The sequence below is a fragment of the Spodoptera frugiperda genome, chromosome 15 (genome assembly GCF_023101765.2).
Source record: "Spodoptera frugiperda isolate SF20-4 chromosome 15, AGI-APGP_CSIRO_Sfru_2.0, whole genome shotgun sequence".
Taxonomy (NCBI): domain Eukaryota; kingdom Metazoa; phylum Arthropoda; class Insecta; order Lepidoptera; family Noctuidae; genus Spodoptera; species Spodoptera frugiperda.
The window spans coordinates 4526981-4551216 of NC_064226.1; the positions used below are offsets into that span (position 1 = coordinate 4526981).

Sequence of the window (24236 nt, forward strand, 5' to 3'; positions counted from 1 at the left end):
GAAAAAAATTTGACTTCCCTTTTGAATTTTTTTAAAAGTAAATATACCTTATAGGTACTTCCACAGGGCTCACTCTGCTCGGCTCCTAATATTATCATATTGTTATGTTTTAGCCTACTTTATTTTATTTGATAAATGGACTAGTCAACACAAAGAGAATTATTCAATTGGTAAGTACGGTTGCCGCGGTAACTGGAGAACCGGCTGCCATGCATCGGGTCACGGGTTAAGAAAGAAAGAAAGAAAGAAAAATCATTTATTCGGCACCGGGCACGATGCACCAAAACAAAACACAAAATAGAAGAAAAAAAAATAGTAAAATTAATTAATACAATTAAAAAACACAAAAATGCACTATTTAAATTATATAGAAAAAAAAACACATACAAACACACAACAGGTAAAAAAAAAAAAAACAATGTGGCAACGTGCCCAAGCCAAAAGGGCTGCCACCTCAGTATGAGCTGGGCACCGAAAGTACCCAGCACTGATTTTCAGTTGGCACCCTTTGGTTCGATTCCCGTATGGAACAACTTTTTGTGTAATACACAAATTGTTGTTCCGGGTCCGAGTGTTTGTATATAAAATTGTATGTTTGTAAACGCATCCACGATGCAAGAGACAATGGTATTGTGGGGCCACGTTTTTAAAAAATACTTAGATATTTTTTTAATCCTTTATTTTCTTCGATAAATTCTACCATAGACAACCACATTACGATATGTCGACTTTTTGCAGACTTAATATATAAACATGAAATACTGGCTGAAAATAACTGAACTGAAAGAGTAATCAGATTAGACGCTTGAAATAAATGTCATTCTTGAAAATGCAAGCAAATCGAAAGAACCTGATGTTAAACGCTCAATATTATTAATAACTATAGCAAAGATAAGGACTGTTTCTAGGATCAGATAGAAGAGAACAAAGCAATTCACAATGTCTGAGGCAGCAGGCACGGGCACACCGTCAGAACTTGCTACCAGCGAAATGCCGGTCTCCGAGCCCGACGCGGAGGGAGGAGAGGGTAAATTGATAATATTATTTATATACTTACATTTATACCTACTTATGTATTTATAAACTTGAGCTAATTGTAAGAAAATTTATAGTTTCTTACATGAAACTAAATATTTACATTCCCTAACATACCTACAGTATGGAGATCACTCATATGACTTCTACAAGTAGTAGGTACCTACTCGTCCACAAAAGCAGAATATGTAAACTAAATATTTCAACGAACACCGAAAATTATTAATTGAAATTTTCAAACAAAAAAATTATTGAATTAATCAAGTATTAAATTCTATGCGAACAGTTCTCATGTAGGTACCTTGATTACATAAGAGACTGTAATGTTGGAGGTTGTCTAGGAATGTTACGGACATTCAGCGCGGTTATTATAATGCTGTATTTGTAAAGAGTGTTCAAATTAGCAAATTAGCACAGAGAATGATGCACTTTTTGCTTAACGACTGGGTCTTATTTCGTTCATTTTTACGATTATAACTAACCAAGATGAATTAAGTCATAAGAGGTTTCCCCATACGGTAGAACTATAAAAGATAATCACGGGAATATTACAATTAATGTTTAATTCAATTACACAGCTGAGCCAGAGAAAATACCATCGTTCCCTCCATACCCGCCGTATGCGACGGAGGTAGCACCACCGTCAGTGGCAGAGGCAATCATCGCTGGCCATGGCCTGAGGGTGCAACACAAGTCCATCCCACGCAAATCTATAAAACCTCTTCCGAAGCCAGCTAGACCCAGGTACCAGAACAAGTCAACCGGGCCTTAGTCTGCTATTACAATTGTGTCAGAATGGTCGATCACTGAGCAGTGCAAGAGGGATGGAGCTATACAACCTACACAATTGTAATAGCAGACTACCTAACGCCCACATTTATGAAATGAACCAGTTATGAAATGAGTTATATGTAATACGAAGTGAGTATGAAAAATTTAGACAAAGTCTTTGATAAAATATTATTACAATTGCCTCGTATTACCAACGCGATAATATTTATTGCTACATAATCGGTATTGCTTGTAACTAATTACTTGTATCGTCACACCTTTTATCTCCGAACAGAAGGGCAGAGGTGCACATTAAGGCACGTAATGCCACTGTACAATGCACACCCACCTTTCATCATTTGTGTTATAAGTCCCATGTAATAGGAGGTGAGCCTATTGCCATATACTGGGCAAAGTTCCAGCCCAGCAATACTTCGCCGGACCGCCGTCGTCGCACTTGCGACCACTCGATGTATGAGGCAGTAACTAAACCATGTGAGGTATAATTATATCCTGAGAGGGGTAGCAGCATCCTCCAAATCTTTGGTGGCCTAAGTAACCATGTTTTCTAAATCCTAGGCGTACATAATATAGTATCCTAGGCGTACAAACGCCCAAAAAAGAGCAGCAAGGAAAGCCTTTGTTCAGTCTCTTTTGTGTAGTGATCACGAATTGTATGTAAAACATTTTTATCACAGAGGTCCCAAAGCAACGGATGTGAAGATGACGAAAGCTGAATTTCGAGCACACGCCCGCTGTCTACGCAAACATGGCGCGATCCTCACGGACCGACTCGAGCGCATGTCGAAGCCGGCCCGACGCACCATCATATACCTGTGGCGGGAACACGCTCACACGCTGCCTCCCGAAACGGTAACAAAAGGATAAACTAGATAAAATTAATTAAAATTTCATTACACATCTACCTACATACGTCATCGTTGAGTATAAAATGTACACAATGGTGATAACATGCGATATTCAAACCAAGATTTAGATTTAAGCCTTAAATTCATTAAAAAAAAATCTACCTAACATACTTACAAAATCTATCTACGTTATCTAGCCGTCTGACGACGGATTTGACTCGTAATAAAAATCCTAAATACATTTAAAATCTAAATCTAATGTCATAAACTGGTATTTGTGTTTGTCCAGATTGCTCGTCTACGATCAATGTTAGACGCAGACGAACCATTCAAGCCGGATCAGGCGTATGAATATTTTATCAACTTGAGAAAAACTCAGAAGAGAATTGCTGCGTAAGTATAACTTAACTTAGATATTAGCTTTAAATAATGATTGATTTATCAATATTAGGCACTAAGAAAATGTAATAGTAGAATCTTATCAAAAGGAAAAAATGGTTTTATTTCGTTATTACACGAGTTTCTTATAATGCAATGACTAACTTAATTTTTATTATAGCACATCACACGTCAATGACATTAAGAAAGATATGTTGGCTATGGTCGGTGAAAAAAGATTCGTTTGGGCAAAAAACGCTACTGTGGCATTTGCTAGAGGCATCCAACAACGATTGTCCAGACCTGGGCGGTATGCACTCGCTGATGGGTAAGTGTTTTCAACAATGGCTATTCACAATAAATATTGGAAAACCATTTAATTTTGTTATGCTGCGTACTACGCCTATGCCAACGATCGAGCGTTTTCAGAAACAACCGAGCGTTCTTAGAAAAGATTGGGCGTCTTGATCACTTTTCAGCGTATTCGATCTCTTTTGAGCATTACTCGATAACGTTTGACCGTTACTCGTAAACGATCGCTCGTCCTCTAAAACAATCAAACATCCTCAGTGACTTTCGAGCGTTACTCGATTACTTTTGACCGTTACTCGAAATCTAAAATATTAGTGGTAGTTTTTTGTTAATATTTCCACAACCCCTTAAAACAGCGCGAGTGAAGCCGCGTGGTAAAGCTATTATTATAATATCTGATTTTACATAGGGCACCACACTAACACTCCAGAAATAACCTGTTTTATTTTTACTGCAGAATGTTAAGATTGTCCAACATTATCCTGGATGAAATTTGCGGTTATATGCACATGAAAACTCCTTCACGGCGAAATACGCATCCTAAAGCGAAGTTCATGATGGAGATATCTGACAAGGTATGCAATATTACCGACAGTAGACGTTAGTTCACTTATGTAATTTATGTTATAATATATTTAATTAGTATCTGTGTACCTAATATGTTTTCGAGACAGGTAGCCGTTTGGATAGACGAAATTCTATCAGAATCAGATGATAGGATGCTAATGATGGACTTCGATGAAGACGACGGTAAGTGAGCTGTAGCATACGTACTTTGAGAATAGCGTTTTAAGGAACTATTGTCAACATTTTGTACGGAGCCCGCGGTATTTACACATCCCAGCAACTAAGGTAAGCCGTGCCGTTTGAAATTGTGACAATCGTTCATTAGCGTGCTCGTTCATTTTGATGTTATTTTAATAAGTTCCGAGAAAATGGTGAATTTACAATAAATGAAACATAAACGGTATTGAACAATTGTTTACAAATTCAAATTACTCGGTTTGTTATCTTTTGGTCAGCCAATTTTCTCGGAAGCACATGAATATATCTGTTGTGGCTGAAGGTACGTTAAGTAATATTTTCATATTATTTTGTACGAGAAGAAGTGGAAAGATTCTACGAGGATGAAGTTAGACCAGAAGGGGAGCCCCATGAGAAGGATAAGTCGCCGGTGATCGCTACGCCGACTGAAGGCGATGCTACGCCTGATCCTGGGCTGGGGCCTTTACCTGGGACGCTACCGGGCGGCTCGGTCTTACCAGTGCCCCCGGGCGCCTCGCTCCCGACCACGCCACAGTCAACCACGCCACTAACCTCCGCAACTACACCTGGTGATCAAAGTCCAATAAGTACCGCTACGTCGGCAGCTACGTCGGCAGCTACGTCGGCAGCTGCTACACCTAAGATTTCTGGTACCAGTATGAAAAAATAGAGTAAGTAAAATTACCCCGTTTGACTTTTGTAATACATTAAGGCACCATATCTTTATTGCGGTTACTTTTTTGTTGACAGACGTACTACGTTCGAAAGGAGATGGTGATGGTTTTACGGATGATTTCCTCGATATGATGGGTTTTGTAAGTATTCTGTTTTATTTCTAAATCTGTTTAAAATAGCTTTTAGTCGGTTACTAAGTCGATGTGCCTTTAATAGGATTTGATCACCACGCCCGATTTTGTTTTCTACAAGCAAAGACAGGATTTCTGTAACGGACATAAAGAAACAGTCCTTGAAATAGCTTATGTATATAGACCGGACTCCACCGCCCCAACTTGATACATAAAAATGTGAATTAAAATGGATATGAATGTGAAACTGATTCATGGAAATCTTGAATATACCTACATACACAATAATACCTATAACTAATGCTACACTACAAGTGTAACTAATAACTACCTAAGTAATTTAAAAATGTAAAAAATAAAGTAAAATATATTTAGAAAATCGTTTTTAAATTATCCCAATTCCCATATTTTACAAGTGAACACGGCGGAACGAGGTAATTAGATTTACGAAATTTTTAAATTTAAATTGCTTAAATCTTCATTTTCCATTACTGATCCCTTCTTACTTATAATCATTTAATTGTCTTTGAAAAAGTATCCGTTGTGTTCATTTGTATCAGATGGAGAATGAAGATTTTATATCGCTTTATTTTTTTTTTGTATTTTTATGGAACTGTAACAAGGTTTATGTTTTTAGGGTGAAGGCGGCCGCTTTCTAAACTTGGGTGAGTACAACCGAAATACAAGGTTTGAGAAACAGAAAGATTTTGCTTTAATTGTAATTCTGTCTCTTTTTGTTGTAGATCGTCCTGCGCATACAAAATTTTCAGGTACACGAGTGAAAAGGCTTGCGCTTACCATCTTATTATATGTATCTACAATCTAGGTACTTGTTTTTAAATATTAAAAACTTAGTGTCGGTATGTATTGAAAATTTGTGTAAGGCTCACGATTTTCTGTAGACAATCCTTTGATCTATATCTTCTGAAGTAGAATCAGGAACAAATGTGTATCTTCTAGTTATTCATACTATACTATTGTTAAATAATTATTAATTAATAATAATATATCTAGGAAAAATGAGGGACGCCTTCGATACACTGACAAATGAAATGGAACGGAAAGGCAATACGAAACTGATTTCACATGGAAAAGACTTCACTTACCAAGAGGCGGCTAAAGCGTAATAAGAAATTGTTTCTTAAACGAATATTTGAGTTTATTTGAGAATGTCCAAGTAAATAATATTTATTTTTCCAGGTTAAAAGCAACTAACAATTTTAGAGCTACTGAATACATTGTAAGTGTTGCAAAAGAAATTAATGGCAAACTGACAGAACTTGTAAAGAACGTCACTCCACCTAAACTCGCCAGGTCTATGAAAGGTTAATTTAACACCTTACTAGATCTTAACACTCGATTAATGGTATTCTTTAAAAGTGATTCAACCAGTCAGTATTATGTGACTGCAACAAAGACCGACAACGTTGAACGTAATTGTGTCCTATAAATGACCAGAACATAATTTGTAGCTATATGGTTGTGCCACATAACATTAAAGAGAATATAACACGTTTTGAAACACCTTTGATAGTCATAACCATGTTTAACGAATCTAGGGATGATAATGTGCCTTAATGTTTACTTTACAGATGTGATTGAAATCTCCTCGAATTACTTAGCACAAGATGCAGAATTTAATAGTATGGTGATAAATATCCATGTTTGCTTTTTAACATCTTATTTTTTTTCTTTTGTATGTATTTGACAAAGTCCGTTCACAAATACCTACAGTAATTCATTCCATTAATTTTATTGAAGGATTTTGTACAGAAACGGTGAACTAGTTTATGTTATAAGTGTTAATATTTTTACATTAGTAAAAGTTATATTTCAGAGAAAAAAGGCACAGCCTTTCAAAAACTAAAAGATGCCATGAAGAACAAAGGAAATAATATAATGTATAGCAGGGGTCCAATTAACCGTACTTACGCTCAAGCAGCTCAACAGTAAGTCGTAGATTAGCGTCATGCCTAACAGTCGGGCACACGCACGATGCAATACGATCGTATAACTATCGCTTTCTGTTTTCGAGATATTCGCATCGGCACAATTTACCCCGGCACTTTCAGCCCCGCTCTCCCCTACATTAGGTATTGTACTCCCTTTACGGGAGTTGCAGCGGTTTGGGGCTTGTGGGAGGCTTGTCCTATTAATAAGCCACTTGTCTGTTGCGCTGCGGCCGGGGCCTTAGGCCAGCCGTACATGAACTGCGCGACGGCACGATGGAATTTCATCATGTAGTTGGTTGTTTGAAGCGGTCGCCACTGCTTGAGCAGTCTTGTCTAAGGCAGCGACTGAATGACTATAGTTCACCGCACTCTCATCGACTTCAGTTCTCCGTCTCAATTCGGTGCTTGAGCACTCCGTGTTCGACTGGCCTTAGATATACATACGTACATACATATAGGGTTAAAATATAAAACCTAAAACTATCCTATCCTACTACCTTAGATACATTAATGAACATCCTTACTTTACAAACTTTCACATTTAAAATGGATTGCTTTTTTATGAGACATCATAACATAATCGAGCAGACGTATTACCTGATGGTAAGCAATCGCCGCCGCCCATGGACACTTGAAACACCAGAGGCTTTACAAGTGCGTTACCGGCTTTTTGGGAGTTAGGAATTTAAGGGTTGTTGTTCGGGAATGGGGATGGGGAAGATTGGGAAGGGGGAATTACGCCTCCGGTAACCTCACTCACACAACGAAACACAACGCAAGCGTTGTTTCACGTCGGTTTTCTGTGAGGCCGTGGTATTACTCCGGTCGAGCCGGCCCATTCGTGCCGAAGCATGGCTCTCCCACACTTAAAACACGCTTGTTGGTAAAAATACGTTTTAAGTAACCTATCGTGTAGTCAATCTCGAATTTCCTTACTATTTCGCTTATTTTCACACTTTTGTTAGACTTGAACGAGCTAAAGGTCTGGAAACAGATCACGATGATCCCAACCTATCGCAGGAGATACATGCGAAAATGACAGAGTTGGTACAGGGCCAGATTCCAGAAGCTATGAAAAAGGAGATGGAGGGTAAATAAATCGCGTGGCGTCTTCAGTGAAGTAACCACAATAAAAATAAATTAATAAAATATAATATTCTTCCTCAGAAACGGTGGACATGTCTTCAAAATATTTATCTCAGAAAGTCGTCGATGATAGTAAGTCGTACAATAAAAAGCATTTTTTTAAATTAAATTATTTATTTAAGTTATTTATCATTCATTAATTGCTCCTTTTAGACGAACGTGGTCCAGCATTTGACTATATAGTCAAAACTCTGAATAAACATGGAGATCAGCCTTTCACTGATATTTTTCCTCTCACTACGAGGAGTGCAACTGGACATATGTAAGTTTAAGTTATTTTAAATACCTACTTAATTTAGAATATCACGTTATTTATTAAAAGTTTTTGTTCAACTATTGAGAGGGTGTCAGATGTTATTGTCCAAACATCATAAGGACAATACGGTAGAAGTCAATGAGATTTGATCATAACAAGCTCGTTTCTAAATTTTCTCTCATTATTCTAATCATCCATTGAACAACTTGTCCAACGTAAAATTTATGGAAAAGTCATTTAGGCTATCATAAAGGATTTAATTTTGTTTTATTATTTTATTGGCAGAAATAACGTCTCACGTAAACGAATTCTAACCTTCTTGCAGCTTGCAAACAGCACCCGAACTTTGGAACGCGAAACCTGATCCTGCGACTGTGGATAAAATAAAAGTAGCACTGCACAATGCTGTAGACCCAAACACACCCAATCAGATGGTTGAAGATGTGAACCGTTCGTCACCACTCTTCATATACATATATACAATGTGATAGGCGTGGGACTTCTAACCCGTTAAGGCTGAGTACTACATCTAATTTTATCGATAAAAAAATAATATGGGGGTTGAACCCCTAATTGAAAATATTGAAAAATAGTGATTTTTTCGGTAAAAATAATTCACAAATGATTTTTTTTCTCACCAAAACATTATCAAACATATGAAAAAAGTAATGAATTAGTTAGCCAAGGTTATTAGCTACCGTTTGTCGTTTTTTTTTTGTTTCTACGACGCATACAACCTTTGAAATCAAAAAAAGTAAAAAAAATATTAAAATAGCCATAACTTTTAGGGGGAGGGGATTCGACCACTTCGACCCCCGACTTTTGTCGATAAAATTAGGTGTAGAACTCAGCCTTAACGGGTTAGAAGTCTCGCCCCTATCACATTGTATATATATATATATATATATATATACATATTTTTTTTTTAATTCATATTATATAAAACAATTCATTCAATCAATTTTACTATCTTCGAGATCGGAGACATAGATGTATAGCATGCTGAAGGCGAAATTTTTTAGTTAGCCTTAAAACTAAAGTCTAATAGGCTTTAGCTTAAAACTAAAATGACCTAATTATGACATTTTTACAGGTGTAATTGAACAAAGTGCTAATTACTTGTCCGCTTTCGTTCGTGATAGAGGTTAGTTCCGTAGTTTACGTACGCAAATAGTGCATGTGAAGATGTTTTACTAAACCATTATTTCCTCCCAAATACAATTGTAATGTCTTAAGTTTTTGTTGCCAATAGGTTCCGCGATGGACCTATTATTAGATATGATGAAGAAAAAACCAACAAAAGTGTTTTCAACAAGAAATAATTATACGTTGAACTATGGGCAAGCAGCACAGGAGTAAGTCGATGGATCATCTTCTTCTATAATATAAAAATAAGTCAGCTTTTCCTTCCAGAACGCACGAACCAATTTCCATGATTTTGCATTCGTTGGAAAGGTCTCGAGCTCCGTGAGGTTTACAGCAAAGAAAATTTAGGAAAAAAATCAAGAGAATTGGAAAATAGGGAAAATCATTGGTGGTGAAACGGAGTTCGCCGTTTTTTTTTTATGAGACATCGAGCAGACGTATTACCTGATGGTAAGCAATCGCCGCCGCCCATGGACACTTGAAACACCAGAGGCTTTACAAGTGCGTTACCGGCTTTTTGGGAGTTAGGAATTTAAGGGTTGTTGTTCGGAAATGGGGATGGGGAAGATTGGGAAGGGGGAATTGGGCCTCCGGTAACCTCACTCACACAACGAAACACAACGCAAGCGTTGTTTCACGTCGGTTTTCTGTGAGGCCGTGGTATCACTCCGGTCGAGCCGGCCCATTCGTGCCAAAGCATGGCTCTCCCACACTTAATTTCCTAGTAGATCATAGATAATACGCATAATAGGATTTTATATAGTAAAATGAATTGAAAATCTATATTAATAAGGTATTTATTTCAGTATTCAAGAAGCACCAGACCTCGTCACACATTTGCACATAAAGGATATTGCTGACGAAGGCAAAGCTAATTTAATGAAAGACATTCAAAATGAAACTCCAGCTGCATTGCAGGAACCAATGACAGGTAAGTGTACAGCAAATTGCAATGACAGCAGAAGATAATATGTAAAGTATTAAATTGAAATATTTTTATTCCAGCATTGGTGAAAGACGTCTCCAAATATCTTTCCCAGATGGTGGCCTTGCGAAGTAAGATAAAAACTTAACTTACCTACCTATTTTACCTACTTTTGTGCTTATAATTTTAATCCATGATCAATTTCTGTAGGTGGAATAGCCGGCGATAGATATCCAAAACATTTGTTGGCTTCTATGAAAAAAACTATGGGAAGTAAACCGCTTTACAAGTACAAGTCTTTCGGACAAAGTTACGGTGAAGCGGCAGATGTGTAAGTACTTTAATAGTGGTAGTTACATACATTTTATATCCTAATAGGTTATTTACAAAATAATATGTACAACAGTTTGCAACACGAGGGCCCCGCATTTACGCCAGAGTCACTGCTACAACCAGGGTTGATGCAACAGCCAGCACCGGTGCAGCAGCCAGGATCTAAGCAACAGCCAGCATCTGTGCAACAGCCAGCATCTGTGCAACAGCCAGCATCCGTGCAACAGCCAGCATCCGCGCAACAGCCAGCATCAGTGCAACAGCAGCCAGCATCGGTGCAACAACCAGCATCCGCGCAACAGCCAGCATCCGCGCAACAGCCAGCATCAGTGCAACAGCAGCCAGCATCCGTGCAACAACCAGCATCCGCGCAACAGCCAGCATCCGCGCAACAGCCAGCATCCGCGCAACAGCCAGCTTCAATGCAACAGCAACCAGCATCCGTGCAACAACCAGCATCCGCGCAACAGGCAGCATCCGCGCAACAGCCACCATCCGCGCAACAGCCAGCATCCGCGCAACAGCCAGCATCCGTACAACAGCCAGCACCAGCGTCAAATGTGGTTCAACAACCTCTCTCAGAATCCAAAACGGCGTTCGCGTTATCGCAAGGAGTGTCTATAAATGAAATACATCCAACAAAATCAACCAAAGAGTTAGGTCATGAAATTGCTTCCGAAATGAAGAGAACCTTACCAAAGCAAATAGCTCCAAATGTTGCTGAAGGATTGGAAGGTAAACATTTGCTTTCGAAATAAATTCTAAATCGCTTAAGAAATAGGTAGTTCCCAGTTATTTTTTTACTACGCGTCTGTAGGAACTTATAATGAGTTTTAATTTCAATCTTGCGCATAATAACTCGTATTATAAAATAATTTATTTTACACAGATACAATTGACAAAGCTGCTACGCAATTAGCGAAACACGCGACTGGACAAGGTAAAGTAAAATTAATCTTATTATGCAAATGTCTAAATCCCCAATCCTTAAATCCGTTCTTGTTAACTATAAATGTATATGTCAAAAGTAAGTTAATCTTATAATTTATAACAAATAATCACAATAATGTGTTTAATAGGAAAAGCACTGGAACATTTGACGGGTCTAATGAAAACGAAGGGAAACGAAACCCTTGCCACATTGCAAGGATACAATCAGACTTACACTGATGCAGCAAAAAGGTTTGTTGTAATCGCAAAATAACAATAACAGTAACTGGTAACAATGAATAATAAAGTATAGCAATAGAGAAACCATTTTGTTTTAGATTGGAGTATGCTCCAACTTTAGATAATGAAAAGGTCGACAAAATAGCTTACGAAGCCGTGAAAGCTAAACTCACCAACTTGACTAAGGGCAAACCAGCTGATGAAAAGGTTGCAAAATATATACCAGGCAAGTATGAGATGCTAAATATATTATACAATTTAAAGTTCATAATATGGCAAATCACTTTTAGACAGTGGTACTTGGTGGTACTATTAAATAAAATTATGTGCAGGTATCATCGAAGAGAGCTCGAAATTTCTAGCAGCACCACCACCTGAGAGTGAGTATGATAAAAGTATATATTTATAATCGTGCTACTAACTTATACTGTAATTTTAAAAGTAATTTATATTTTTAGCGAACGCTGAAAAGAAAAAAGTATTGGCTGATTTACTAGCCGTAAAAAAAGATCAAATATTAGATCAGGAGGGTCCTTATAAAATGACTTATCAAGAAGGTGGACAAGAGTGAGTTATATTCGTGTATGGTGCTTAAGAATTAGTATAAGTTACATTATATGTAAATAAAAATATGTTTCTCTAACTCAGGCTTATGCATGCTCCAGCTGGTGCCAGTAAAGCTCATAATGAGCAGAAGGAAAAAGAAATGTTGCAGAAAATTGAATCTGTCTTACCAAATAAAAATATGGCTGCCGCATTCGAAGGTAAAAACTGTTACCTTGTTGTGTACCTTGGGACACCATGGTCATATGTAGACAACAGAACGAATACTTACATTTTAATTGGACCTTACTTACCATACCAGACGATACGTAGGTAGCAACATTACCATTGTAGTAATGATAATGTACGCCGTACGTAATGGGAGAATAATTCCTCCTACTTTGAAAGAAATTCACTATTTAAACTTTATGCTCCTTTTAATTATTTTACTTATAATTTTAGAGCCAATCAGAGAGGGTGCAGTACATCTGGCTAACATCGTTACTGGAAGAGGTAGTATTATTTATAAATCTATTATATCTTCAGTTAATGAAAAATCGATGCAAAAAATCATGGACTTTAAATTTAAGGCCAAGCAATGGAAGTATTACAAGATAGTTTGAAGAAAGAAAAGGATAAAAGGTTTCTTGATGTTGGAGATTTCAAGAAAAATCAAGGAGAAGTAGCGGAAATGTATGTTTTTTTTTTAGTATAATAGTTTTATCACTCTTATTAAGACAATAATCAATGTCATCAACATTTAGTAACAGGATTCCAGGATTTTAGGTATCCTTTCATAATTTTTGTCATATTTTAATGGGACTACGAAAAATCAAATTTTTGGCCATTTTTTTTCTTCAATTGGCAATAGCCCCAATACAACAAAACATCTAATCCAAAATCCGACTGTATCCAATAATAATTACTCAACCTGCATATTTAATCGTCAGAAATCTATTTTTAATAATAAGGTCGAACTGCTTCTTGATTTTTTTTTTTATATTAAATGGGTCGACGTTTGGCCGCTATCTCGCCTGATGGTAAGTGATGATGCGGCCTACGATGGAGCACATCTGCCCATAAGCAACCTATTCACTCGAGCTTTGAAGACACCCAGGTTATACCCATCAGGAAACACAGACTCCGGCAAGGAGTTCCACTCCCTAGCAGTTCGCACATGATGCTTTAGGTTGTACTTTATTTTTAATAACGTAAGACTTCTGTGTACTTCACCAGGTTGAAAAACGCACCAAATTTACAAGGTGCAAAAGCTTCACCGGTTTTGTTGGAAAACGTTGAATACAAACTCGACGTACTGTCCAAACAGGTGCCAGCAGATAAACCACTAGCTAACCAACATATGAAAGGTTAGAAAAACAAATATTAGACACTAATAAAACACAAAGCTTCAATAGGTTTAAAATTGTCTATTTTTCCAAAATTCATAGTTTTCCAACCATCGCGTTCAAACTAACTAGAAGTTTTCATTTTAAAATATAACATTTCCAGATACTACTCAACTCGCTGCACAATATATCGCATCTAAAGCTACGGCGGAAAGTAAGTTTAGAGTATATTTTTACCTCAAAGTATACATATGAGAGCACTCAATTAATGAAATCTTTAATTCAAGGCGGTTTAGGAGCCCAAGAACTAGCAGAACTGCATAAAGCTGGATTCAATGATGAAGCCAAAGCCGCATCGTATGACATTTTTTTACTCCTATTAACAGTAATAAAATTGAACTTCAGTATCCCTAGATATAAGATATCAATCAATCAATTTTATTTGCAGTGCAGCACAACGAAGAGCTGCGCAAGAAAAGTTTGTGAAACTAGAAGGTGTAGACGGCAAAATATATACACCTGGCGATTTTCCACATACTCCTGCTGGTGTAACAGTGGGCCCAGATGGCTTATTAAAAAAAGAATTATATTTTCAAATTAACGTGTAGACAGGCAACGTCTGTCGGGTCCGCTAATGGTAACGTAATTGAACTTCAGTATCCCGATATAAGATATCAATCAATCAATTTTACGCAGCACAACGAAGAGCTGCGCAAGAAAAGTTTGTGAAACTAGAAGGTGTAGACGGCAAAATATATACACCTGGCGATTTTCCACATACTCCTGCTGGTGTAACAGTGGGCCCAGATGGAAGATTATATGGTCCTGATGGCAAATTGTATTTCCCTACCGGTAACGTAATTGGCCCTGATGGCAATATTTACGGCCCTGATGGCAAATTAATCGGCCCTGCCGATATGCCACATACTCCTGCTGGTGTAACAGTGGGCCCAGATGGAAAATTATATGGTCCTGATGGCAAATTGTATTTCCCTACCGGTAACGTAATTGGCCCTGATGGCAAAATTTACGGCCCTGATGGCAAAGTAATCGGCCCTGGCGATATGCCACATACTCCTGCTGGTGTAACAGTGGGCCCTGATGGAAAATTATATGGTCCTGATGGCAAATTGTACTTCCCTACTGGTAACGTAATTGGCCCTGATGGCAAGATTTACGGCCCTGATGGCAAAGTAATCGGCCCTGGCGATATGCCACGTACTCCTGCTGGTGTAACAGTGGGCCCAGATGGAAAATTATACGGTCCTGATGGCAAATTGTATTTCCCTACTGGTAACGTAATTGGCCCTGATGGCAATATTTACGGCCCTGATGGCAAATTAATCGGCCCTGCCGATATGCCACATACTCCTGCTGGTGTAACAGTGGGCCCAGATGGAAAATTATATGGTCCTGATGGCAAATTGTATTTCCCTACTGGTAACGTAATTGGCCCTGATGGCAAGATTTACGGCCCTGATGGCAAAGTAATAGGCCCTGGCGATATGCCACATACTCCTGCTGGTGTAACAGTGGGCCCAGATGGAAAATTATATGGTCCTGATGGCAAATTGTATTTCCCTACTGGTAACGTAATTGGCCCTGATGGCAAGATTTACGGCCCTGATGGCAAAGTAATAGGCCCTGGCGATATGCCACGTACTCCTGCTGGTGTAACAGTGGGCCCAGATGGAAAATTATATGGTCCTGATGGCAAATTGTATTTCCCTACTGGTAACGTAATTGGCCCTGATGGCAAGATTTACGGCCCTGATGGCAAAGTAATAGACCCAGGCGATTTGCCACATACTCCTGCTGGTGTAACAGTGGGCCCAGATGGAAAATTATATGGTCCTGATGGTAAATTGTATTTCCCCACTGGTATCGTAATTGGCCCTGATGGCAAGATTTACGGCCCTGATGGTATGCTATTAGGACCACCTGGTGAAACTGAGCAGCAACGACAACGACGCTTAGCTGAGGCAGAAGCACACAGAAAGTATGAAGAAAATGAAAGAAGGAGGCTGGGTGATAAAGAGTACTTTAGACGACAAGAAGAAAGATTGAGACGAGAAATGGGAGGTGATGGGTCAGGTAAGAAATCGTTGCCTTAGATGCCTTATGCTTTTCTTAATTATTTGAATTAAGTAGCAATTAGCAATCAAGAACATTTAAAAATGTGACTTTTGTGCTTGCAGGAAAATATCGAGGCGGAGCATTGGGTGCTGGTAAGTGTTAATCAATACATTTAAACATAGATAATCTACATAATATATGTATCTTTATCTTGATCTCGAGATCTCTTCTACCTTTTCTCTTTGGTCTCAAGTTCACCGCTCATTTCTTTAACCGACATTTTTTAAACAGATTATGACAAGGAACATGAATCGGCACTGGACATTCTTCATGAACAATTACAAGCACATGGACCCGAATTATTGTATCAACAACCACAAACTGTTCTCACACATGCTCAGGCTTCAGAATGGTAAGTTCAAAATGAAACGAGTATAAATTAATGTAAAAGATTTTTGCAAAACAAGATGATGGCTATGTTACGGTAAATCTGATTAACTGAAAATTATTAATAATTTCACAAAATTATTAATAATAATCACACGTTTTGGTAAATGTGAATAATCGATCGAAATTTATTACTTTTAGTAGTAATTATTAATAATTCACGAAACATATTGGTGAAAGTAATAAAATAAATATAAACCTAATGTTTTTTGATCAGCCGGTATTTATTTGTAATGTTAAACACAGTCTTACGATTATATTAATTAGAAATCACACAAACAAGATTACTTGTACTTGCTTTAAAACGAAAGGACAACAAATTCACTCATTCTGAACTATGAAAACTATACCCTTAAGTTTTGTAATTTAAAGATTTCAGCATGAGTACTTACATAAATAGTGGTAAAATTAGAAAATAATAAGTAGCTTTAGATTACAACTATTATTACTAAAATAATTTTGATTTTATTTAAAATTTCATAGAATTAAGTAGGTAGGAATAATTATAAATCTAAACTATATAAGTAGCTTAAATCGAAAAGAATGCGGACTACCTAGCGGATTTATCGGGGCTCCGGCTCGAATAGCAGGAGTAGGAACGGGATGGTTTTTAGTCAGTAAAATTCTGACACACCCTCACGCCTCGCCAAAAGGGGCACATTTATCACAAAATTAAAGATAATATTGTTTTATTAACAAAATCAACACGAATCCTAAATTATCAACAATCATATTTGGTTTGCCTGTAAATCTTTTGTAGCACCTATAAATGTAACAAATTAAAATTTTAAAAGTAAGATCATAGAATTCAACAAATATTTCTTGTGCAAGTACAATATATTGCCGTTTAAATTGAAATAAAAATAACATCTTGGCCATTTATTACATTTATCACTACTAGGGTAAAATTATTAATAATAACCGACAAATGTGATTAATTTATCACTTTTACCTTGAGTTTCAGTAATTATTAATAATCATAGATAATTATTAATAATTTTCAATTATTCACTCTTACCGTAACAGCTACATCATCTGCTACTACTACTACTGCTAAGTAGCAATCTCATTTTTTATTACCTACTATTGTAATGAACAAACTTACTAGTGTAGGTATAATTTAGGTAGCAATCATTATTACGATAAAATAATATCTATTTTAATGTGTAGGCTTTCTTGTCCTGTGCCGGTAAAAGTGGATAAGTTAGTGAAAGACGCTGGAGACACTGCACGCCTACATAAAAAAATCGAAAAGAAACTAAATGCACTCGTCATTGACGTCACACCACCAGACTTGATTGACTGCATGCAAGGTAATTATTTACTAGTCGATCATACTGGAAGTGAGATCTATAGAACAATAGAATTTTGTTAAGGATTGGAGTGCCATTACCTTTTTTAACCAGACATTCTGTTTCCATTAACAAAGTGTTTAATTTTGGTATTTTATCAATTATTTCCACACAGATGTCGTCATTGAGGGTGCTCGAAGGCTGTCTGAATACTTTATCTCGAAGAGTGAGTGAAAATTGAATTTAGTTCAATTAACAAAAAGGTACAAAACCTATTAAAAATATAATAAACTTGTTTCCTGGCAGGTTACAACGCGCTTGTCAAAGATACGCTTATATCAGAAATGCAAAAGCGGGGCAACGAAATACTTTCAGAAGTCGATGGCGCTGCGGAAACATATTTCTTTGCAGCTCAAAGGTTGAAAATTGCATTATATCTATTTCAAAATTGTGTTTCATTGTATAAATGGCCAAAATATCCTCTTTTCTAATAAATAAAAAATAATCACAGAACTATATTAAGGGCATAAGTCCCCAACTATTGGACCAAATTGAATAATTCTTTATTTTGTTGTGTATTTTATTAATTTGGGAAATAGCATCCCAATAGCGCGAACTTGGGACGGGTAACTTCTATCACCATAACATTTGCTGTAGATTAAAGAAAGCAGATACATTGGAGGTACGAGAACCTTGCTATAGGGTCGCCAGTGATATCAATAAGAAGTTGGACGACATGATCAAAGCTCGTCCTTTGCCACGGAAGCTGAATCTGATAATGAAAGGTAATGCTTTTGTAATCCAGAATAATGTAGAAGGAACTTTTAATTATTAGATTTCATAAGTTTATGAGATTACTAGCAAACCCGGCGAACTCCATTTCGCCACCAATGATTTTCCCTGTTTTCCTGCTTTTCTCTTGAATTTTTCCAGAATTTTCTTTGCTATAAACCTCACAGAGCCCGGACCTTTCGAACGAATGCAAAACCGTGGAAATAGGTTGTTGCGTTCTCTAGTTATAGCGTCGGGAAGGAAAACCCGACTTATTTTTAAATTATAGATAAACTCACACAGTTACATTTTGTAGGAAGACTGAATCGAATGTATGTAACTATATTTAAAAGGTAAAATGTATACAAACTTATCTCTATTTACAGATCACAACAAAGATGCTTCCAACTTTTTATCTGCAATGGTTACGAAGCCCGGTGAGTACATTTGATGACCCTTCAACTTCAAAACTATCATTCTTCGGTCAGTCCATAAAGACAATTATAGGACACTATACTGAGAACGTATATTTTTATAAATCTCAAATTTCTAAAAACCTAAGCACTTTCCTACAATCAAACATTAACGTTATTTCCAGATGACGCAATCGAGGCATACGTCGCATTGTTAGATGAAATGGAAGCGGTAGGAGATTCCAATCTAGTAGAAGGAGCTAATCCTAAAACACATAAAGAGGCTGCCGACTAGTAAGTTCACTAAGTCATTTGACGAAATCTGTATTTGAAGATGATGATGGATGAATCATAAACATGATATTTTTCTATCTCCCTCAGTCTTCGGCAGCTGACGTCTACTACAGATAAGATTAATCGTCCCAACCCTTCTATGCAAACAGAAATTCAGAACAATCTCAAAAAACTACTGGACCATGTTCCACCTAGTGGTTATAGCCCAGTGGTTATGAACTGTAAGTTGGAAAGTTCAATCCGTAATCGTTCATTTGATAACTATTTGATAATATTGATTAGTTTGTCAATATGAATACATACATCCATACATATCGTCACGCCTTTAATCCCCGAAGGGGTAGGCAGAGATGCACATCAAATGTAATGCAAATCAATATGAATAATCATTGAAAACTTGAAAATAGGATTATTTATGTTTAATTTTCGTGTTTTACTAGTCAATCTGACTTTATAATGTAATATTTTCATTCTAGGCGTTATTGCAGAAACAGCAGGTCTTTTGACTTCATACATAATGCTCCATGGTTAGTATTTAGTAGCCATCTGACTAAATCTTTTGTTTAAACTATTATATTGAGGAAATAATTAAACTTTTCGTTTATGTAGGAGCAAAAACAGCAGCATTAAAAGATCTTGTGCTAGACATGAAACAGGCAGGCGATAGTGCACTGTTGAGACATGGACCTGTTCGCAAATCTTTCAAAGAGGGCGCTGAATTGTTAGTATACTATAACAAAACTGCAATGGTTTCATTTTAGAATTCAAACTAAACTCCGAAGTAAACTTACATTTCAGATTGCGAGGAAAGAAAATAGATGAACTGGTCGTTTCTAATCCAGACCCTGTGGTCGCAAGAAAAATTCAAATAAAACTAGGCAATTTGATGGAAATCGGTTGTGGATGTATTGTGGATGATATGAAAGGTAAAATTCTGAAAATGATTAAAATAATTATAAATTTATATTTTAGCAACACATTACAATTGTACATTTTAATTATGATTTTAATTGCTTTACAGATGTCATCGAAGAGGCAACGATGTACCTGGCTGTACATCTCCTCGAACCTCGTAAGATAATATGAACCATAGTAAACTTAGTAATAACGTTATTACAATACTTAAGTATGATATTTTGTGTTCTGTTTATAGAGGTGATCCAGGTGTGCAAGTGTTACAAGAACGTGTTCGTGCAGTGCGAGCTGGGGTGTGAAGAGATACTGCGGCGCGTGGGGCGGCCGGGCTGCACCTGCCCGCGACACGTGTCGGTGCAGGCGTTGCAGGACCTCGTACCCGGGGAGATCCTGCTCGCTACATCAGACGGCTCCCGCATCTTCGCACCTGGCGTGGATATAACCATCCACCCTTGCCCAAGAATGGCTAAACACAAACGAGATGACAGCCCCGCGGCCCCCAGACCATGTCCGACTGTTTCCCCTTCTTCTGGCTGCCAGAGCCGAACTCCAACTACTTCCTACGCCATGTATTCCACTTCACAGAAACGATTTGGTTATGATTCCCTGCAGGCATCAGCGGGCTCTAGTAATTCACTACCTCTAACACAAATGTCCTTCAGTCCGTTGCAACTTTCGGGAAGATCCTCTCCGGTAAAGTCTCTCTTGCAAGATATTCACTCCAGCAATGTAAACTTCTATCAACAACAACAAGAACAAATGCAGACGTACGAAGCTGAAAGTCAGAACCGACTACGCAGCGACCCGTCAGTTTCATACTTCTCTTCAGCTAGCAACTACAATTTCGGAGAATCACCCAGATCAGAATCGCCAGTGGACACTTGTCTCTCTCCGGAGTATCCTTCCCCGATGATTAGCAACTTTCATATATCCGACACGTCTAAAATTACACAAGCTAAGAGTACATACAGCTCAAGTGAGTAACATAATTCATTCATTTTAATTACAGTTTTAATTAACTATGTATCCTACTAATATTATAAATGCCAAAGTTTGTATGTTTACGTCAAAACGGCTGAAGGGATCGAGATGAAATTTGGAACAGGGGTAGATTATGGTCTGGAGTAACAGACCAGACATTAATTATTTAATCTATACTCGATAGGAACTCCAATAATATCGACTGATCAGATGGCTGACTGGCATGCCATGATGGTCAGTCTGATGTGGAACATGCAAGCATGGCGGGATTGGATACAGGAGATATTTGAACATGCCTTATCTTACCACAATACTCCGAGCACACGAGGTACTGTAACGCCTTGACTTTATTACTTTACTTTGAGTAAACTGATACTCAGGCTGTTGATGGTTTTTTTTCGTACCAGATACTTGGTCATCATTTCAAAGAAGGATCACGACTGAAGCTCTCCAATGGCGTCAGTATAGTATGTTCTGTCACCAACTTACGACGCGTCTTCACATACGGTACAAGGATAGAGAAGTAAGATATAGTAAACTTATGTCTTCTTAGAAAAAAACATAAGTACCTACTGACAAAGTTGGCTCCTCCATTTTGTGCGACCTCAATCCACTTACCGGAGGCCCAATAACCCCACCTTTCGCAATCTTCCCAATCCCCGATTCCCTAACAGCCCTTAAACTCCTAACCCCTAAAACGGCAACGCACTTGTAACGCTCCTAGCTTACTAGGTGATCCGTCTGTACGTTTACCAGCTTAAACTATAAAAAATGTTCTCGACAGAGAAAAATGCTGTAGGTACAGAAATATTAAGGAAACCAAAAAAAAATATTAACCTTAACTCCTTTATGTACCTTTGTTTTAGTTTGTGTCTCCAACGCGCACCACAGTCCAAACAAAAACTTATATAGCTTGTCAAGAGGAAATGTTAAAAATTATCGAAATGTTCAACAAATGGACAAAATGGCTGACTTTGGTTGTGAGTATTTCTATTATACCTGTAGAGGTAAGAGACACAATCCTTTACTACAGAATTATTAAAATATTCTCGTAAATCAGGTAAAAGAAACCAATACATTGCAAGAAATGTCTGGAGCAGATGTCCCTTTACACCAAACGTAAGTGCTTTATATTTTAACTGCAAGACAAGTTAATGGGTAGGTACGTATTTAAACTAGGTACTATAACAATGTTTTGTCTGTAAAATAGACGCTGGACGCACTTGAAGATAAAGCTAGAAGGTTATGCTAAAGATTGGTCTAAATACAATATGTTTCTGAAGGGATCTTGGGAGAAAAAGTACAGCTCTGTCATTGAAGGTATGTTTGCAGCTCTGTTATTGTAGGAAGGAATGGTTAATCTATACCTACAGTTGTTATACAAACCATCAGAAAGTGTGTCTACATTATTTTTACCCGACTGCGCCAGAAGGAGGGCTATGGTTTTTTTTTTTCGAGAGTATGTATGTTTGTATAACTGTTTGGCACGCTCTACAGCCCAAACTAAAACCCCGACGGCGTTTCTTCTATTTATAATATGAAAATGAAAAAAGCCTAAAATAAGAAAGTCATCGTAAAATTGAAGCAGTCGGGTTTAGGGTCGGTGCGGGAATTGCGCCGTGCGGGAATTGCTCCGTGCGGGAATTGCACCGTGCGGGAATTTTATCCGTGCGGGAATTGCTCCGTGCGGGAATTGTTCCGTGCGGGAATTGTTCCGTGCGGGAATTGACGGGAATTGTTCCGTGCGGGAACTTTTTCGTGCGGGAATGGTTCCGTGCGGGAATTGATCCGTGCGGGAATTGCTCCGTGCGGGAATTGTTCCGTGCGGGAATTGCTCCGTGCGGGAATTTTTCCGTGCGGGAACTTTTTCGTGCGGGAATTGCGCCGTGCGGGAATTGTTCCGTGCGGGAATTGTTCCGTGCGGGAATTGTTCCGTGCGGGAATTGTTCCGTGCGGGAATTGCTCCGTACGGGAATCGAAACCGCTAGTTTTTTTTTTCATTCATGTGTACATTTAGATGATACAGAGATTACTGTATTCTAGAAAGCCAGCCGTATGTGCCCTTACTAAGTCTTCCTATTTAGAATGGGTCCCGACTGCTTCAATCTATGATGACTTTCTTGTTTTAGGGTTTTTTCATTTCCATATTATAAAGAAACGCAGTCGGGCTTTTTAGTTTTTTAAATTATTAAGAAAATGAATACAAAAGCAATACACCTTAACAACTTGAGGACGGAACCCAAAGATATCCTAATTGAATTTTGTTCAATAGACTACTTGCCAGAATGGAAGAAATCAGAAGCAGTGTGGGTGGTGAGCGCTTGTGGTGCAGTACCCAGTGGTGCAGTCGCTGCGGGCGTGTTTGACGGAGAAGTCACCTGGGTCGCCAGGACCACGCACAAGTACCTAACATCTACTCCCTACTTATCTAGAAGATACTAATTTTACTCCAATTTTGTTATAGAGTCCTAATTAATAGGTTAAACCAAAATAAAGACTCAATTACGTTTTCAATCACTCATCCAATGTTATAGCTTGAACTAAAAACTTGCATTATAAAGGTTTGCTGATGTCCACAGGTGTAAGGTGCTTCCAGCAGCTCTGTATCCTTCAAAACATTGCTGCTTGGTATATGCTGATGGCATAGTACACAAGTACACAAAATATCAGGTGAGTTAAACAAACACTTACTATGTATAACAAAACATGATTGCGAATGTCTTTATATCGTGGTGGATTGTCATTGATGTATGCGACCAACATTGTGTCCCCCATCACTTGTCTGTCGCAATATAATTAAATTTTTTTTCTCAGGTAATGTGCAACGCGGAAGTGCGTTGGGTGGCATGGCGCGGTGGTTCAGTGGGTGCACGGGCAGTTGAAGTGGCACCAGGAGTGTATGTAGGGAGAGTGCAACACCGTGGTAACCACCTCTTGGGGGCCGTGCATGCTCCACACTATCGCTGCCACGTCGTCTTCTTCGGGAGGCCCTTCGCCTTTAACAACTACGAACTCCTCATGCTAGTAGGACGAAGCGTAGAAGAAACACTCCCATGAAGTAGTAGACCAAGTACAGCAAGTAAGTGACAGGTTACGGACTTTAGAATTAGAATACGGAAAAGATTCCGTTCTTTTTTTATCACATTTTTATGAAATTTCTTTGTAAATAATAGACAAAACTGTCGCCGATTGCTGTGCGAAGGTTAAAGGTTTTCAAGGATATGAAGTGACGTTATAATTCTTGGGATCAATGTTCTGTCTAATCGAAAAGTAGTGGTCTTCCAGTATATGGAA

At 38.0% G+C, this 24236-nt stretch overlaps 2 protein-coding genes across 2 annotated transcripts; both read left to right on the top strand.

Annotated features, from left to right (window-relative positions):
- Positions 1 to 797: 797 nt before the first annotated feature.
- Positions 798 to 13779, top strand: LOC118271184 (uncharacterized). The gene is made up of 30 exons (XM_050698764.1): positions 798 to 1027; positions 1614 to 1779; positions 2505 to 2679; positions 2965 to 3068; positions 3235 to 3381; positions 3823 to 3940; positions 4040 to 4115; positions 4881 to 4945; positions 5574 to 5601; positions 5680 to 5706; positions 5951 to 6059; positions 6137 to 6261; positions 6529 to 6579; positions 6774 to 6885; positions 7854 to 7978; positions 8056 to 8106; positions 8188 to 8296; positions 8616 to 8740; positions 9384 to 9434; positions 9543 to 9645; positions 10243 to 10367; positions 10442 to 10492; positions 10572 to 10692; positions 10768 to 11429; positions 11584 to 11634; positions 11774 to 11876; positions 11963 to 12094; positions 12513 to 12628; positions 12998 to 13100; positions 13644 to 13779. Exons 1-30 carry the CDS (start codon positions 940 to 942, stop codon positions 13777 to 13779), a joined length of 3555 nt encoding a protein of 1184 aa, XP_050554721.1. The 5' UTR covers positions 798 to 939.
- LOC118276895 (uncharacterized) lies at positions 13678 to 24220 on the top strand. The gene is made up of 26 exons (XM_050699098.1): positions 13678 to 13774; positions 13917 to 13967; positions 14041 to 14110; positions 14450 to 15847; positions 15952 to 15981; positions 16121 to 16241; positions 17447 to 17589; positions 17744 to 17794; positions 17875 to 17986; positions 18226 to 18353; positions 18726 to 18776; positions 18938 to 19046; positions 19134 to 19267; positions 19523 to 19573; positions 19656 to 19767; positions 19845 to 19972; positions 20068 to 20118; positions 20200 to 20937; positions 21127 to 21270; positions 21350 to 21465; positions 21809 to 21922; positions 22003 to 22061; positions 22153 to 22262; positions 23215 to 23344; positions 23522 to 23612; positions 23757 to 24220. The coding sequence occupies exons 3-26, from the start codon at positions 14089 to 14091 to the stop codon at positions 23997 to 23999; spliced, it is 4386 nt and encodes a 1461-aa protein (XP_050555055.1). The 5' UTR covers positions 13678 to 13774; positions 13917 to 13967; positions 14041 to 14088; the 3' UTR covers positions 24000 to 24220.
- The last annotated feature ends 16 nt before the right edge of the window (positions 24221 to 24236 follow it).